The following is a 19100-nucleotide window of genomic DNA, read 5'->3' on the forward strand; positions in this document are numbered from 1 at the left end:
TTCACTAGTCCCTTTCTTGCATGGTCACTTGGGCTTTGAGAACAGCCTGCCCTAGGCAGATTTACAGCTGGGCCATATTCTTTCCATTTCTTGATGATTAACATAACTATACTCTAAAGGATATTCACTGACTTGGAAATTTTCTTGGATCCATCTCCTGACTTGTGCTTTTCAATATCCTTTCCAAAGAGTTACTTGGAATGTTCTTTTGTCTTTATGGTGTAGTTTTTGCAGGATATTGACCCACCAGCAGTTGGACCTTCCAGATACAGGTATACTCTTACTACAATCATTGAAACACCTTGACTGCACACAGACTATTTCCATTTAACTAATCATGTGACTTTTAAAACATTTGGCTGCACCAGTGATGATTTGGTGCATCGGTTTAAAGGGGGTTGAATATTTATGCAATCAATTATTTTGTTTTATACCGTTTTCACTTTGACATGAAAATGTCTTTTCTATTGATCAGTGTCAAAAAAGCCAAATTAAATCCACTGTGATTCAATGTTGTAAAACAATAAACAAGAAAACTTCCGAGGGGGTTGAATACTTTTTTTATAGGCATGGTATTAACGAAATTTGGTAGTAGTTTAAAGAATGTTTTTACAATTGAATAATGTGCTCGTATAAAATAATATCTGTAACAAGGCAAATATTTATATATAGTGTATATATATGTAGTATTTTATGTACCTATCCAATTATTTTGTATTGTACCAGAGTTAAGTATTTGCTGTAATCATCTGGCATGGGTGATTGGACCAAATTTATTTAGGAAAAAAATATACAAAACCATAGTAGATCAATTTGTAATCTGATTTTTTTTCAACAGCTGAAAATAAATCACGCTCCTTGGTTCATCTTCTGGATTTTGTAGCATGGATCAAAATATAATTCAGTCCTTTTTCCAAAAGTTCTCCATTCTGTATGTTCTCTTTTTTAATAATGAGAATACCTTTCAGGACCCTGTTTGAAGGAAGTCATCCTTTGTTGCAATAAGATCACTGATATGCAAGAAGTAACGTTCTTGGTTTTGATTGCAAATTCATAAAGCTCATTTAAAATCATTGCAATTTTTAAATAAAAATACCATGGTTATGGAAGTAATTTGATTTTTCATAGTTTAGATATTGCCTATAACTCTGATTCGGCTTGAGTGCAAATGAATTAGTTTCTGCTCACTCAAAATTTTAAAGTGAATTGCTGCATTAAAAATTCACTTTGTTCTATGGAATTGATGTGTGATTTTTGTCATAACAATGGAAAATTTTCAAATTGTTTGATTAACCTAAACAATGAATTATTTATCTAATGGCAGTTGGACTTAATCACAGATCTGTTGGGAACTCCATCATTAGAAGCCATGCGAACAGCTTGTGAGGGTGCCAAGGCTCACATACTCAGGGGTCCTCATAAACAGGTAAGATTTGGTCATAGATTTTCTAACAAGTATTTGCCTGTAACGGCATTTTCTGCTCGAAAGAGTAATCAAGATGTTTGAGTTGAATATGTAAACAATTTTTTGGTGTTATGCAAAATTATATTTCTGTAAAGGATCATACTTTTGAAACCTGTTGAAATGTCTGTTTATAACTACAATATTACTTTAAAATATCAATTTTCTCCTTTATTCCCACCTATACATATGAATTCCTAAATCATTAATAGTTCCTGCAGGACCTCATTCAAGAAGTCAAATTATTTGGGAGTGAAGATGCGCCAATAGGTTATTTAACAATTAAGGTAAATGTCCAGTGCAGATTTTGTATTTGTCAGGACCACTATCGAATTATTGCACTCTACAATGGAGTAATAAAATGGAAACAGGAGACTGCAGATATTGGAATTTGGAACAAAAAACAAACTGGAGAAAATCAATGGATCAGGCAGGAACTGTGGAGGCAGAGAGATGGTTAACATTTAGGGTCAAGACCCTGCGACCTGAAATATCATCCCTTTGCCTCCACAGATGCTGCCTGACCTGCTGAATTCCTCCAGAAGTTTGTTCTTTGCTCATTACACTTTACCTTGCCCATAGATGTTCTATGGGGTTTCAGCCTAGAAGTTGTGGTAAGTACAAAGTCAAAACAGTACTATTCCCTTTAATCCAGATCAGTGGTATTATTAAAAACAGGAAGCAAAAGGTTTCTTGAGGAAACCTTACTATGGAAACATGTGAATCGGTGAGTATGAATAGTCATTTACTCCATGTTCAATGCAGAAAGCAAAATAAGGAATAAAAACGAGTTGTTTTGAAGAAATGAGCTTCTACATTTGAGTTGTTTTTTGGCACCAGAAACAGTTTGATAGTAATCTAAGCCTAAATACTTTAAAAAGAAATTATGCACTTGAATGAAGAAGTCTTAACTGTTTCTGTTGTGTTTAATGGCTATCTGGTGAATAAATTTATGCATTTTATTGCCAGGTTTCTCGATGACCTATTTTAGCTCAGCTTCTAAAACAACAGGAAATCTGGGGCAGCAATTTTCTAACTTTTGTATTTAGCTGTGCATATTTGGATTCTAAAAAATTGCTGTCCAGTTTACCTAAGCCAGATCATTATCTTTATTGCAAAATCTAGACCATTGCAGCAAAGTTTGCCTTTGTTCAATAATATACATACTTGCACAGTGTCACTGAAACGAAATCTATTTGAAATTTTCTAGGAGCTAAAAAGCAAGCAAATTTCAGATGATATAAATGTACAAAAATATAATAGGCTTCAAGGCATTAGTCAGACCATACTTGGAGTATTGTAGTAGTTTTGGGCCCTAATCTAAGAAAAGATGCACTGACATTGGTGAGGTTCCAGAGAATGTTCACAAGAGTCATCCAGGGAATGAAAGGATTAATTGATAAAAAGTGTTTAATGGCTCTGGGCCAGTACTCGTTGGAGTTTAGAAGAATGGGAGTAGGGGGAATCTCATTAAAACCTATTGAATGTTGAAAGACCTAGACAGTGGACAACATGTCTCCTATGGCCTCCTTTACTGTCGCGATGAGGTCACACTCGGGCTGGGGGAGCAACACCTTGTATTCTGTCTGAGTAGCCTCCAACCCGATGGCATAAACATTGATTTCTCAAACTTTCAGTAAAGCCGCCCCCTCACCATTTTCCATTCCCATTTCCCTCTCACCTTATCATCTTTCTTACCTATCACCTCCCTCTGGCTCTCCTCCCCTTTTTCTTTCTTCCATGACTTTCTGTCCTCTCCTATCAGATTCCCCCTTCTCCAACCCTGTATCTATTTCACCAATCAACTTTACAGCTCTTTACTTCACCCTTCCTGCCTCCTCCCGGTTTTATCTATCACCTTTTGTTTCTCTCCCCCCCCCCCCCCCCCCACCTCTTACTCTGACTCCTCATCTTTTGTTCTGCAGTCTGGTGAAGGGTCTTGGCCCAAAATGTTAACTACTCTTTTCCAAAGATACTGCCTGACCTGCTGAGTTGCTCCAGCATTTTGAGCGTGTTGGCTGAATTTCCAGCACCTGCAGATTTTCTCTTGTTTGTGAGTGGATGTGGAGAAAATGTTTCCTGTAGTGGGGGAGTGTAGGACCAGAGGTCACAGCCTTGGAGTGCAAGGACACCCCTGCTTTAGAACCGATGAGAAACCTCTTTAACAGGTAGTGAATATGCAGAATTCATTGCCACGGACAGCTATGGAGGCTAAGTCACTGGGTAAATTTAAAGTGGAAGTTTATAGATTCTTGATTAGTTAGGCAACAAAGGTTACAGGGAGAAGGCAGAAGAATGTGGTTGAGAGGGATTATAAATAATCCATACTGGAATGGTGCAGCAGACTCGATGGGTCAGTTGGCCTAATTCTGCTCCTATGCCTTATGCTCTTAAATCAACTTTGCTAATAAACTTGAATTAAGGACATTATTCGTTCTGAAGGAAATTTCAGTTGTTTTTCAAATGACTGGTGAATGCTTTGTTTGATTTTATTAATTCATGTCTTGCAACAATTGTCAATTATCTGCCATTTTCTGAAAAGTTTTCAGGGCAACAAATTAGAGAATTAAGCTGTGGGAAGTTGTATTTAATGTGGATCATGTTTATTTGAATATTGTTTTTGGAAAGACTTTAAATACATCTTTTAAGACCATTGTTTCTTTGTTTTATCTCCTTAAAATTGGTTAATCATTTCCTTAACCTTCTCAAAAACCTTTATTGATCATGACTAGAAAGAGAGCAATGATCAAATGAAGCCCATAGTTGCCTAATATTTTGCAGCTCCCAATTTATCATGTTTCATAGTGCCATTGAAGGTCACTAGACTGACTTTTATGTATTGTATATGTCATTGTGCTTGTAAGCACTCCATATTCTAGACATAATAATGGATATTGGGATATCTAAAAATAGACTAAAGCAGTATATAAATGAATGAGCAAGTTGGACATGTCTCCATTAGTTTATTATGTATAATGATGTATTAAAATGTGCAGGGTTGTTTCTCAAAAGTGGTATAACAAAAAAACACTAATACAGGATTCTCCAGAGGGAAGATGAGAGACTGCAAATGCTAGAATGTGGGGTAATAGCAAGTTGCTGGAGGAACTCAATGAGTTAGGCAGCCTGTGGAGGGAAATGGATTTCCTTCCATCGATGCTGCCTGATTTGCTGGGTTCATTCAGCAGCTCTTGTGTGCTTTTCTGGATCTCCAAAGAACACTGGAGATGTCATCATTTACATTTGAAGTGTTATAGGCAGTACTCTTTCCAAAGTGTATTTGGACTTTAAATATGCCTTCTCTGCAAAGGTTTAAAATATCTGCGTAGCTATTTGCTAATCTGAAGCTTGGTGAAACATTGTTCCTGAAGGGACATAGAAAATCATTGATTTTTGGCTGCTGTGTTCTGTACCTTTAAGTGCCTGAGCAACTTCAAAGTTACTACGTATAGAGATATTTTTATTCAGCTACTTAACAAATTAGTTCTGCCCGCCAGCACATTTCTCAGCACTTGGTTGCATATTTATTGTGAGGCATACTATTGTCTGCACATAAGGACAATTGCAAAGAGGTGGTATGAATTGTTGGTTTACAAATTCATCTCAACTAATTTCAAAGTTACCAATTTCATTGAACTGCTCTTGAATGTCAAAGGTTTTATTACAAGTGCTTCAAAAATGACGTAACTGCTTTCTAAAATTTATCAACTGGCTCAAGAAATTGGTATTGAATCAGTAAAGAATTAAATTTAATATTCATTAGTGTCCATTTTTATTTTGGGTTTTAATTGTAGTAGCTGTGAGAAATAAAGTGAAGCTTGTAATTTTTAGCCCCATTTAAGAAATGACTTCATTTAGAGCTTCTGATGACAACATTATGATTGTTATGACCTAATGTTTGAAACTTGCCCCTCCCGTCAAAGGCTTGTGACTTTTTCGATAGGTTTAATGAATAGGACCAAATGAAAATAATAAAGAAACAAAGTTGTAGGAAAATATAAGAAAATGAACTTAAATATTTTGCTTAATTGACTGTTGCACCTTCACATCCGTAGTTTTCATGGATTCATCAACTGTTCAGGAATCTGATGGTGGGGGAAGAAGCTGTTCATAAAACATTGAGTATGGGTCTTCAAATGCCTATATCTCTTCTCTGATGGTAGTTATATGAAGAGGATATGTCCCGTATAGTAAGGGTCTCTAATGATGGATGCTGTGTCCTTGAGGCACCACCTCTTTATGTCCTTGATGATGGGGAGGGTTGTGCCCATGGTGGAACTTGCTGAGTCAACAACCCTGTGTATCCTCTTGTGAAATTGTGCATTGAAGCTTCATACTAGACTATAATACACTTTCCACTGTACACCTTTAGAAATTTGTTGATCTTTGACACACCAAATGGGGTGACATGCTTTTTGTTTGTGATTGCATTAATGTGTTGAGCCCAGGATAGATTATCTGAGATGTTGATGCCCAAGAACTTGGAAGTGCTCATCCTTTACACTGCTGACCCCTCAGTCAGGACTGTTGTCTGCTCTCTTAACTTCCCCTTCCTGAAGTTCCATCAATTCCTTGGTTTTATTGACGTTGAGTATGAGGTCGTTGTTGCGACACCACTCAATTAGCCAATTAATTCACTCCTGTATGTCTCCTCATCATCTTTTGCCAACAATTGAGCTATGCCTAGCCACAGTTATGAATGTTAAGAGAGAAGAGCAGTGGTGCTGAGATAGTGATATCCTTGAGGTGCACCTGTGATTGACAGTAAGGAGGAAATGTTATTATTGATCCACACTAACTGTGGTCTCAAACTAGATTTGTATGTGGTGGGAACCAGATTGGCAGGGTAGCATGAGTGGCTGTGGGGAAAGTAGATGTTAAAGATTACAAGCAAAGGTTGAGCTTGGAGGGACTAATGTTCTGAGTTGGGCCAATTTCAATTCGAGGAATATTGTACGTAACACAGATGAACTTAGATCATGGATCAGCATGGAATTATAGTTTTGTAGCCATTAGTGACACCTGGTTGCAGGAGGGGCAGTACCGGCAGCTTATTTTAGACTTGATAGAGGGCAGGGGTGGTATTACTCAATGAAAATCTCATAGCCGGACATGCTAGAGGGCTCATCTACCACGGCAATTTGGATGGAGTTGAAGAATGAGAAAGTGATAACCACATTATTGGGATTATATTATAGAGCGATAGCAAACAGTTGTAGGAAATAGGCTGTGATAATAAATGATTTTAATTTTCTACATATTGAATGCTATACTGGTAAAGGGCTGTGTAGGATAGAGTTTGTTAAATGTGTTCAAGAATGTTTCCTTAATTAATATGCAGAAGTCCCAACAAGAGTGTGATGCTTCAACATGTGCAAAAGCTGGATGAACTCAGCAGGTCGGGCAGCATCCGTTGAAATGAACAGTCAACATTTTGGGCCGAGACCCTTCGTCAGGACTGAAGAAGGAGGGGGGATAGGGGCCCTATAAAGAAGGTGGGGGGAGGGTGGAAGGTGCCAGGTGAAAAACCAATCAGAGGAAAGATGAAGGGGTGGGGGAGGGGATAGGCAGGAGAGATGAAGGAGGAATGGAAGGGGAAAGCACTATGGGTAATAGAAGGCAGAATCATCAGAGAGGTGATAGGCAGCTAGAAGAGGAGGCAGAGAGAAAGTGGGATGGTGGAAGGGAGAGGGAGGGACAAAGGATGAGAGGCTGATCCAGGAGGTTGAGTCGCTCGGCATGCAGGATGAAGTAGTTGGATTCAATGTTGGCTTGACTAGAGAAGCCAGAGAGTGGAGTAGGCAGGCTTCACACATTCAGCACCCAATGCATAAAATAATTATATATCTGATGTGCCAGCAAGCAAACGTAATTGTCTGTTTCATTGTGTTAGATTCTGCAAATGTAGGAACATAGAAAGGAGAATGGAACAAATTTTTGAAGTTATACAATTGAATGTTTATTCCTCAGATTGATAACAACGTTGCAGCTTTGTACTTTCCGTGTACCTCAGTTTGAATACCTCGGGTGGATCATTAGCTGATCAGCAGAAAACAGAGTGGGAATAAAGGGATCCTATTCTGGCTGACTGCCAGTTACCAGTGGAGCTCCAAAGGGGTCGGTGTTGGGACTGCTGTTTTTTTAAAATTTTTACGATGTATGTCAGTGATTTGGACTATGGGATTAATGGACTTGTGGCTAAAATTGCCGATGATACAAAGATAGGTGGAAGAGCGGGTAGTGTTGAGGAAACAGAGAGCCTGCAGAGAGACTTGGATAGTTTAGAGGAATGGGCAAAGAAGTGACAAATGAAATACAATGTTGTAAAGTGTATAGTCATGCACTTTGTTGGAAGAAATAAACGGGCAGACTATTATTTAGATGGGGAGAGAATTCAAATGCAGAGATGCAAAGGGACTTGGGAGCCCTTGTGCAGGATGCCCTAAAGGTTAACCTTCGGGTTGAGTCAGTGGTGAAGAAGGCGAATGCAATGTTGGCATTCATTTCTAGAGATATAGAATGTGAGAGCACGGATGTGATGTTGAGGCTTTATAAGGCACTCATGAGACCACACTTGGAGTATTGTGTGTATGAGAAACATCTGGCAGCTCTTAGGCTGTATTCCCTGGAGTTCAGGAGAATGAGAGGGGATCTCATAGAAACACAGAATGTTAAAAGGCCTGTACAGATTTGATATGGCAAAGTTATTTCCCATGGTAGGGGAGTCTAGGACAAGAGGGCACGTCTTTAGGATTGAAGGACATCCATTTAGAACAGAGATGCGGAGAAATTACTTTAGTCAGAGGGTGCTAAATCTGTGGAATTTGTTGCCACAAGTGGCTGTGGATGACAAGTCATTGGGTGCATTTAAGGCAGAGATAGATAGGTTTTTGATTAGCCAGGACATCAAAGGGTATGGGGAGAAAGCAGGGGAGTGGGGATGACTGGAAGAATTGGATCAGCCCATGATTGAGTGGTGGAGCAGGCTCGATGAGCAGAATGACCTACTTATTCTCCTACATCTTATGGTCTTATGAATATTTGTAGTTACCGGTAAGTGGTGTCAACACCCAAGTCCCATTACCTAGCTCCACTAAAATGCAGGATGCAAGTTTAATAAGGTTGCTGTGCTCTGAAGTATGATGGTGTTTCTGAGTTGAATTTGGAAACATGCTCTCAGGAAAATATTTAAGTATCTATGAATTTTAAGATTTGACACTTGTAATTAAAACTACTTAATATGGTACATTTCTGAGAAATTTGGATACATTCATGGATGGGAGGCATCAAGAGGATTATGGTCTGGGTGCAGATTGATGGGACTAGGCAGAATAATAATTTGGCATGGACTAGATGGGCTAAAGTGCCTGTTTCTGTTCTGCAGTGTTCTATGACTATGATACTAAATACTTCAATAACGTAAATGTACTGCGATGTTGTAATATTTTTGAACTGTAGCAAACGCATAACATTCTGATCCAGAAATAGCTTTCTTTACACTGTATTGAGTTAGGTGGTGTGTAATCTACTGTTACATAGCCATTGAGTTTAAAAGTTGTTCAGTGTCCTGGTACAATTTGGTCTATTTACAGCAGAATCCTCATCTTTGTTTTGGCTGTATTTCCACCTAAGCTGGCAAACTTTTGTTCACCAGATCAAGTTCCAGTTTGTTTTTCTCCAGTCTTAGTGCTTCAGTCTTAATTACCCTGTGACCTCTGAAACTGATAAGTACTGGCTAATGCCATTTACTCATTATCCAAGGATTATCATGGGCTTTTAACGGCATGTCAAAAAAATTAGCTATATTTATGCAGGTAGGTTTCAGTAAGTAACACTGGAAAATCTTAGTTGTGCTGAATCACTTATCCTATTTTTTTATGGGGCTATCCTTTTATAAGAAATAGCAGATTTTGTGTTAAAACTCATTTGGTATTTTTTTAACAATACATCTCCACTCAATGTAATTTTCCAGCATTATCTTGTAAACTATTTTAACATTTAGTTCTGAACTTTAATTGGTGTTGTCATACTCTACTGCTGGTTGGGCTCACCATGAAGTTTCAGGACTTCATTTAATTTAACTATTTGAACTTATCCGGGAATAATTTGATTTTCCAGATTACAAACAGATAAAAGTGTTTTATTATATTTCACACTGTGGCTGATATGATATTGATGGTTAGAAAAATCTTGGTGAGGTAATTTTGGACATGTAGTTGCGGAAAGCTATTCTTGGATTCTTAAAAATCAGTGCTGTTAGACATTCTTTACGGTCAGGGGTTCGCAACCCGAATCCATGAACCCTTTGCTTAATGATACTGGTTCATGGCATTAAAAAAATTGGGAACACTTATTTGCAGTGAGTACTCGGGATGTGCATGGCACAACTGGCAGATGTGTTTACAGACATTTTTAATCTCTCCCTCTCCCAGTGTAGAGTGCTCCCCTGCTTCAAAACATCTACCTTTGTCCCTGTACCTAAAAAGACCAAGGTAACATGTCTGAACGACTGGCGTCCTGTTGAACTCTCCTCAATAATAAGCAAATGCTTTGAGAAGCTGGTCAAGGACTACTTCTGCAGCGAGATACCACCCACACTGGAACCCCTACAATTCGCCTACTAACACAACGGATCGACAGACAATGCAATAGCCACAGCTCTACACACTGTCTTTACACATCTGGAGAAGAGGGATGCTAATGTGAGAATGCAGTTCTTGGACTACAGTTCAGCATTCAACACCGTAATTCCCTCCAGGCTCAACAACAAGCTCAGAGACCTCGGCCTTCACCTTGCCTTGTGTAGCTGGATCCTGGACTTCCTGTCAGATTGCCAGCAGGTGGTAAGAGTGGGCTCCCTCACCTCTGCCCTTCTGCCCCTCAACACAGGAGCCCCTCAGGGCTGGGTACTAAGCCCCTTCGTTCACTCTCTGTATACCCATGACTGTGTTTCCACCCACAGCTCCAATCTGCTAACTAAATTTACTGATGACACTACACTGATTGGCCTAATCTCAAATAATAATGAGGCAATCTACAGAGAGGAAGTCATCACCCTGACACAGTGGTGCCAAGAAAACAACCTCTTTTTCAACGTCGCAAAAACAAAGGAACCGGTTGTGGATTACAGGAGGAATGGAGACAGGCTAACCCCTATTGACATCAATGCATCTGCGTGAACAGCTTTAAGTTCCTTGGCATAAACATCACCAAGGATCTCACAACTGGCTGTGTGGTGAAAAAGGCAGAGAATGGTGCGGACAGCCCAGCGCATCTCTAGATGTGAACTTCCCACTATTCAGAACATTTACAAAGACAGGTGTGTAGAAGGGGCCAGATGGATCATTGGAGACCCGAGTTACCCCAACCACAAACTGTTCCAGCTGCTACCATCCGGGAAATGATACCGCAGCATAAAAGCCAGGACCAACAGGCTCCAGGACAACTTCTTCCACCAGGCCATCAGACTGCTTAATTCATGCTGGCGCAACTGTACTTTTATGTTATATTGACTATCCTGTTGTACATAATATTTATTATAAATTACTATGATTGCACATTGCACATTTAGACGGAGACGTAACGTAAAGATCTTTACTCAAGTGTTTGAAAGATGTAAGCAATAAAGTAAATTCCTTTCAATTCAGTGTGACATTTTATTATTTTTATTGTTATTTAGTATGCAGTAAGCAGGAAATTTTATTTAAATAATTTAAAATTATGAAATGTTAAGCCTGTGGAGCAATTTTGTAGAAAATCAAGGTGGACTTGGCAAATGAAAGGGATTGAAATTGCACATCCTGGCCTTCAGAAATGAATTGATAAGGTTCACTCCCAAGAATTAGTAGCAAAATTAAAGTCTAATGCTGAAGTGCTAGTTTAGATTGAAAATTACATTATGTAATTTGTAGAATTGATACTTTACTCATTGGTTTGAAAGTAGATTGTACCATTGTTGATTGTTTTAACTGTAAAACTGTAGATAGTGTTCTCTGTAAGACAGTGTAAATTTTCTATATTTGCTGCTAACCTTGAATAAAAGTTGTGACATAACAAATTATACTGTATTTAATGTTTTGGCTGCAAAGTGTAGAGTGGTGTCACTTTTCTGCAGTGCCTTGGCCATTTTTATGAAGGTCATCATGTAACCTCTACACAAGCCTATTATATTTTAGTAAAATTAGTACTTCCAGGTCAGTGATTTAATTTTGATGCTCTTTGGAGAATCTGCTTTTGTGCCAACAATATTGATGTGCACGTAATGGGGCAGTTCTCCTCCTTGGTGCCAGACCTTGGTGTCAGTCTCAACATACCACCACTGTTATATGAGAATAAAAGTTAGGATTTATTTACAAGGAATATTCAGGTATTAGCATATATAGACGAAACTTGCTGGAGAGTATTTATTTAGTTTTTGGTAGTTTCAAATGTTTATTTCTAAACATGGGAGAAGAAAAAATGAAAACGAGATTCTAGAAGATGCTGGAAATCCAGAGTACATACAGAAAATGCTGGAGGAACTCAGCAAATCAAGCAGCCTCTATGGAAATGAATAAACAGTCGATGTTTGGGTCAAGACCCTTTACCAGTCCTGATTTAAGATGTTTGTTTTGTAGTGATAGTCCATTATGTACAACACTTCTGTTAATTTTTAAATTTTACTGCGATTAACTATAGAGAAATGCTTGTGCATATCTGACAGTCTGGCACTGTCAAGTATAAGGTTACATTCTTCATTGTACTGGATAGAAGCAAGCTGTGTGATTATATATTGCTTTTGAGATTTCAATTTTGTCTCAGCTATGCAAAATCATGTTTGCTTTAGTAATGAGTGTTCTTGCAGCCACTATCTAAATTCATCGAAGCCTTAGAGCATCACTAATATAAAAGGAAGAACAGCACAACTTCAAATCAATATTGTACAAGGTCTGGAAGCTACAAATTAGGTTTTGGATTTCTTTTGATCTTTAAAATCTTTACCCAGCAGTGATGGGAAATGTATCTATATGAGGAAAAAAGATGATCTAATGTGTTGAATCTGTAATATCTTGAGGCACACTTGATAAGTCTAAAGCAATGCATTAAACAGTTGTGTAGTGTCAGCCTAATGTTTCAATAGAAATACTGAAGTTGCAGCAAAGAATGAGAACATGAACAAGGAGAAGATAGCATCTTAAATTTCAGATGAACTGGATGTTTGTTTCTGAAATATCTATCTTGCTTATGATTTTCTAATAAAATGTAGAAAATGCATGAACTAATTAGAACAGAACTATGAATCATAAGCTTGTCAATAACTTGCTACAAAGAGACGTAACTACTCGTAACTCAGTGCCACACACACCCAGCCCCTGTAATGGTTTGAGCCTTATCTGTTGAAAAAGCATTTGCATTCAAAGTCACTGCAAGTGATTGCCTCAGTGTATTCAATATTGACAGCTCTTCTGGGAATACAAATGAAAAAATAATCTGGCATTTCCTTTTTCATTTGAAAATCCAATGTCATGTGGAATAAGGTTATTTTAGATATATAATCAAATTTCGTAAGATCATGATGCATCTTGAACCACGACATCACAAGACACTGATTATAGGATGGGATTGTGATTATGTTGCATCTCTATAATGCACAGGAGATTCTGCAGATGTTGAAAATCCAGATTGAAAATGCACAAAATACCAGAGAAATTCAGTAGGTCAGGTGGCATCTATGGAGAGGAATAAAGAACCGACATTTTGGGCCACAAGCCTTCATCTCTATAATTTCATTATTTAACAATTGCACAGATCTTAATTCTTGAAGTTGGAATTTAAGTTTGTTCAATAAATCCATCTTAATTGCTTGTACCTTAAATTGGACCATGTAGATTCAGCTGTAGTCTAGGCTTTCACTGTTCACGGGGAGGAACTTTTAAAACTAAGAACCTTTCTGCATATTTTAATGATGCATGAGTGTTTAAAGATGCTTTATTTCTGTTTAAGAAATTTATTATAAAAGATACAGGTTCTCAACCGTTTGTAATCCAAAAGTGAATTTGGCATGATTTACCCAAAACTAACAAGATCAGAGGACTTGGTTATATTCTCAGGTCTTTGTAGTTGATTGCATGTATTGTTTTCCAAGCCCCTGGCAGCCGCAAATTTGTATTCATTTCGAATTTGCTTTTATTTGTATTTGTAGTGCAATCAGCAGTCCTGGACTCAGCAAATTTTGCTATTAAACACTGAATAAAAGGAGACACAAGGTTGCAATTACTGGAGCCTAGAGCAAAAACAAACTGCTGGAGGAGAGGAGCTGAGCAGGTTGAGCAGCAACTATGGAGCAAAGATGGTCAACATTTCGGATCTTGGGACTATTATCAGGACAGTGTAGAGTGGAAATGGCTTGTATATATGGGTGAGGTAAAGGGTGTGCGGGGACTGGTAGGTGCTAAATAGAAGCAGATGAGACGGGAGATGATAGGCAAATAATACTGGAAAGAGGAGGGGTGGAGTTGGGAGATGGCCGGTGGGATCAGTGAGATGAACTTTTCACAATTCTTTTGCCTCCACCGCATCTGCTCTCAGGATGAGACTTTTCATTCCAGGACAAAGGAGATGCCTTTCTTTTTTAAAGAAAGGGGCTTCCCTTCCTCCACCATCAACTGCTCTTAAACGCATCTCTCCCATTTCAAGCACATCTGCTCTCACTCCTTCCTCCCGCCACCCCACTAGGGATAGGATTCCCCTTGTCCTCACCTACCACCCTACCAGCCTCCGGGTCCAACATATAATTCTCCATAACTTCCGCCACCTCCAACGGGATCCCACCACCAAGCATATCTCCCCCCCCCCCCCACCAGCTTTCCGCAGGGACCACTCCCTACGCGACTCCCTTGTCCATTTGTTTCCCCCCCCCCCCCCCACCATCCCTTCCCACCAATCTCCCTCCCGGCACTAATGCTTGTAAGCGGAACAAGTGCTACACCTGCCCTTACACTTCCTCCCTCACCACCATTCAGGGCCCCAGACAGTCCTTCCAGGTGAGGCAACACTTCACCTGTGAGTTGGCTGGTGTGGTATACTGCGTCCAGTGCTCCCGGTGCAGCCTTCTATATATTGGTGAGACCCAACGCAGACTGGGAGACTGTTTTGCTGAACACCTACGCTCGGTCCGCCAGAGAAAGCAGGATCTCCCAGTGGCCACACATTTTAATTCCATGTCCCATTCCCATTCTGATATGTCAATCCATGGCTTCCTCTACTGTCAAGATGAAGCCTCACTCAGGTTGGAGGAAGAACACCTCATGTCATCAGGTAGCCTCCAACCTAATGGCATGAACATTGATTTCTCTAACTTCTGTTAATGCCCCTCCTCCCCTTCTTACCCAATCCCTTATTTATTTATTATTCCACTCTCTCTCTCTCTCTCTCTCTCTCTCTCTCTCTCTCTCTCTCTCTCTCTCTCTCTCTCTCTCTCTCTCTCTCCCTCTCCCTCTCCCTCTCCCTCTCCCTCTCCCTCTCCCTCTCCCTCTCCCTCTCCCTCTCCCTCTCCCTCTCCCTCTCCCTCTCCCTCTCCCTCTCCCTCTCCCTCTCCCTCTCTCTCCCTCTCTCTCCCTCTCTCTCCCTCTCCCTCTCCCTCTCACAATCACTCCTTGCCTGCTCTCCAACTTCCTGGGTGCTCCCCTCCCCCTTTCTTTCTCCGTAGGCTTCCCATCCCTTGATCCTCTCCCTTCTCCAGCTCTGTATCCCTTTTGCCAATCAACTTTCCAGCTCTCAGCTTCACCCCACCCCCTCCTGTCTTCTCCTATTATTTCGGATCTCCCCCTCCCACTTTCAAATCTCTTACCATCTCTTCTTTCAGTTAGTCCTGATGAAGGGTCTTGGCTCGAAACGTCGACTGTACTTCTTCCAATAGATGCTGCATTCCACCAGCATTTTCTGTGCGTTGCTTGAATTTCCAGCATCTGCAGATCTCCTCGTGTTTGTGTTCTTTGTGGTGATATTAATTTGTTTTGCACCTTGGTCTGGAGAAATATTGTTTGGTGGTATATACGTGTATATGGTTGAATGACAATGAACTTGAATTTGATTGTGAAGAGATAAATTTCCATTTGTAGCTTTTATTGCTAGCTTTTTCCAATTGTTAATAAAACTTGTGAAAGATCTGAGCACTTAATTGATTGTAGGGTAGAGTAACCAGTGAATACTTATTTGTCACATGTACATCGAAACATACAGAGAAATGCGCCTTTTACTTCAATGACCAACACAGTCTGAGGATATGCTGGGGGCAGCCCGCGAGTGTCATCGTGCTTCCGGATCCAGTGTAGTATGCTCAGAACCTGTAGATCTTTGGAATGTGGGAGGACCCCAGAGGAAACCCTTGCAGTCATGGAAGAATGTGTAAACTCCATACAGACAGTGGCAGAATTGACCCTGTGAAGGGTTGCGCTGACCTCTACACTACCATGTAGAGCTGCTGCCTCAAAGCTTGAATGACTCCAATTTTATCTTGACCTCTAGCATTGTCCCTGTGGGGTTTGGATGCTTTCCTATGTTCTTTATATGGCTTTCCTCCAGGAGTTCAATTTTTCCTATCATCCAAAAGACAGGCAAATCGGTAGGTTAATTTTTGTTCCTGGTGCATCAGGCAGCCTTTGATAAAATGAGGAGAATAAAACAACTTTAGTGTAGGATTGGTATAAATGAGTGCTTGACAATGCAGAAACATGGTGAGACAAAGGGTCTGTCTGTTTCCTTACTGTGTGACTGCATAATTCTGGGACTTTGTATAGATAATTAATGTTTTGATACAATTTACAAAACACTTTATGGACTATATTTTGCAAGTCATCTTTTTCTCTGAGAAACTTGTCATTTCAGAATTCCTGCATTGCACATCTTCTAATATCACTTCATTATACCATTCTGTTTATTAAGACTCTAAAAAACGGCAGTATCCTTGCTTGTGGAAATGAAAATAACAACTGCCCTCGTATGACCTTTGACAAACCCAATCTTCTGTCAGCCAGTTATCATACATTTTGAACATAGAGGGAAATGATACTTTTGTATAGCTTATTATTCTGCAGAGGAAATTTTAGAATATGGTGGTGAGGCTTTCAAATATTTTGGCATATATATTAACTCAGACTGCTGAAGGAACAAGTTTGATACTCTCGCCTTTTACTGTTTGGTTCCTACACAACCAATAATTTGCTGATTTAAACACTTGTAAGATTGAAGATTTTATTTTCCATCTCATTAGTAAGGTGATTTATTCTGGTTATGTGAATGCTATTTAAGATAATTTTAGTTTTAGATTAAAAATTACTAATTTGCATATTCTGCAACAAAACTACTAATGCTGTTAAAAACATATGTATTCTATAAAAAATTAAAATATTGGTGTTGTACAAATCACACCCAACATTTTTTAACAAGAGTTCTTATTTATGTGCCCCTAAGTTACGATGTGCTGACATAAGGAAATCCCTCTTTATGTAAATTCTCTCATACGTTTTTAAAACATTTTTCTAGATAGTAACATTTTGTGGCATTTGTTAACAACTGGATACAGTATATATTCTATTAATTTAATTATAGGTAGTGTTAGGGTGAATATTCAGTGAAATAAAAGAATTATAGCAAGTATGCAGAGCAATACAATATGGATAGCTTAGAAAATAGATACTTCTGACTTGTGGAGAAGCTGGCTTACACATAGTTCTCAGGAACAAACCTTGGGTAAGCAGGGAACTGCCTTGTACTTGTCATGTTTGACATAACAGGTTGACAATGCTGTAGTGTTGTACATGAGGGCTATTCAGAACTAATACAGTTTTATAGTACTGTAGTATTGGTATTGTTCTAATATGTTGAGTATTTCATTTAAATGCATAATTTGTTACACATTTAAATGGTAGTTTGTCTTTTTCATACCTTTTTTTAATGATGAAATTGGCTACTTGGGCCAGCTGCTTAATTGGGTCAAAATGTACTGCTCCAATGTGCCCTAATTAACCAGAACCAGAATCTGCTGTACAGTATTACCAAGTACAATATTCCTTACATAGTCTTCCAGCAATCTACTAGGTACTTACAAAAGCCTTTGCTTGTAATAATACTACTACATGAGTTGAAATGTCTTTTTATCCTATTTTCTCCCCCCCCACCCCGTGCCAAATTGTCCATTGATCTAATTCCTAAAATCCTGTTCAATCTCATGCTTTCACTTCAGTTTTATTACACTTCACTATATCGCCATGGCTTCTTCACTTGCCTTCAGGCAAGTCAATAATGTTTGATCTGCAGCATCATTCTCAGCCACTGAAGGAAGTGTAGTGCACTTTGGCCAATCCAAAATATGCTGTTCACTGCTTTTGCTTAAACAGTTATGGAATAATATCCTTACATGTATTAACAGCATTAAAAGTTATGTGCCAGCACTTTTCCTACTACCTACGCTAAACCTATTTAAGCTTGTCATATAGTTTGAGGCCCTCATTTGGTCAGGGTCGACTGTGGATGTTGCATCCCAGCTGTCTGTTTGTCAGTTGATACGCAAGCCAGGACTGTATGATATAGATAACAAGATGTTACCCATGCAGCAGGTTCTCCCTCTCCATGCAGTTGATGAATCCAAAGAAACGGCAGAAACTAATAAAGGCTTGGCACCAACAGTGTTGCAGGAGTTGCCAGTTAGTGTTGAACTTAACGTAGGACTGCCTTGGTGATGCCAGCTGTGAATTTTTCCTTTGGGTTTACTCCCAAAGCCTTCCCCATGTGTAGGTATAGCCACAGGGCAGCAGAAGTTTGAGATCAGAGTTTTTATTCTAGATGAGCTGCCAAACACGGCTGATCAGCCCCATCTGCCCGGATGTTATATAGTAATTGTTATATACACTCAGTGGCCATGTTATTAAGACAAGAGTGGAGCCCAGTTGGTCTTCTGCTGCTGCAGCCCATCTAGTTCAAACTTCAACATGTGCATTCAGAAATATTTTTCTGCACACCAACGTTAACCACTGCATGGTTATTTGAGTTACTGATGCCTTCCTGTCAGCTTGAGTCTGGCCATTCTGCTCTGACCTCTCTCATTAACAAGGCATTTTCACCCACAGAATCGCCACTCACTGGATGCATTTAGTTTTTCACATTATTCTCTATGCACTAGACTTGAGACTGTTGTGTGTGTGATCTCCTGGGATTCTGTTTCTGAGAAACTCAAACCCTTCCTTCTGGCACCAATGATCATTCTACGGTTAAAGTCACTTTCAATCACATTTCTTTGCCATTCTGATGTTTGGTCTGAACAACAACTGAACCTCTTGACAGTATCTACGTGCTTTTATGTGTTCAGTTGTTGCTACATGATTGGTTGACTAGATATTTACATTAACAGGGAGGTATATCTAATTGGCAACTGAGTTTATCTCATTACAATGCCTCCTGGTAAGGGTGGTTTCAGTATTATGAGTTTACATAGGAATATTTAATTGATATATAAAAGCAAGTATGTCTATACATTTATAATTTTAGTGAAATCACCTGCATTTTTCAATTCAGTTATTCCCAGTCCATTTATAGTGCCTGGTATCAGCTGTGTTGTTGCTGGTTATAGTTTTTTTTGAACACTTAAACATAAGTACATTTA

At 39.2% G+C, this 19100-nt stretch overlaps 1 protein-coding gene across 4 annotated transcripts in view; it reads left to right on the top strand.

Moving 5' to 3' along the window:
* LOC140731647 (serine/threonine-protein kinase NLK-like) overlaps nucleotides 1-19100 on the top strand; it is a 138203-nt gene that overhangs the window by 99606 nt on the left and 19497 nt on the right. For 2 of the 4 annotated variants that reach the window (XR_012099883.1, XM_073053268.1), the window contains exons 7-8: nucleotides 1325-1426; nucleotides 1675-1749. Coding sequence is in view for 3 of the 4 variants with exons in the window: in XM_073053268.1 (XP_072909369.1) it covers nucleotides 1325-1426; nucleotides 1675-1749 (177 nt within the window). In the remaining variant the exon portion in view is untranslated. The remainder of the gene's footprint in view (nucleotides 1-1324; nucleotides 1427-1674; nucleotides 1750-19100) is intronic. The other 2 variants (XM_073053270.1, XM_073053269.1) reach the window with 1 other exon arrangement.

This window comes from Hemitrygon akajei, chromosome 8 (assembly GCF_048418815.1).
Source record: "Hemitrygon akajei chromosome 8, sHemAka1.3, whole genome shotgun sequence".
Lineage (NCBI taxonomy): Eukaryota > Metazoa > Chordata > Chondrichthyes > Myliobatiformes > Dasyatidae > Hemitrygon > Hemitrygon akajei.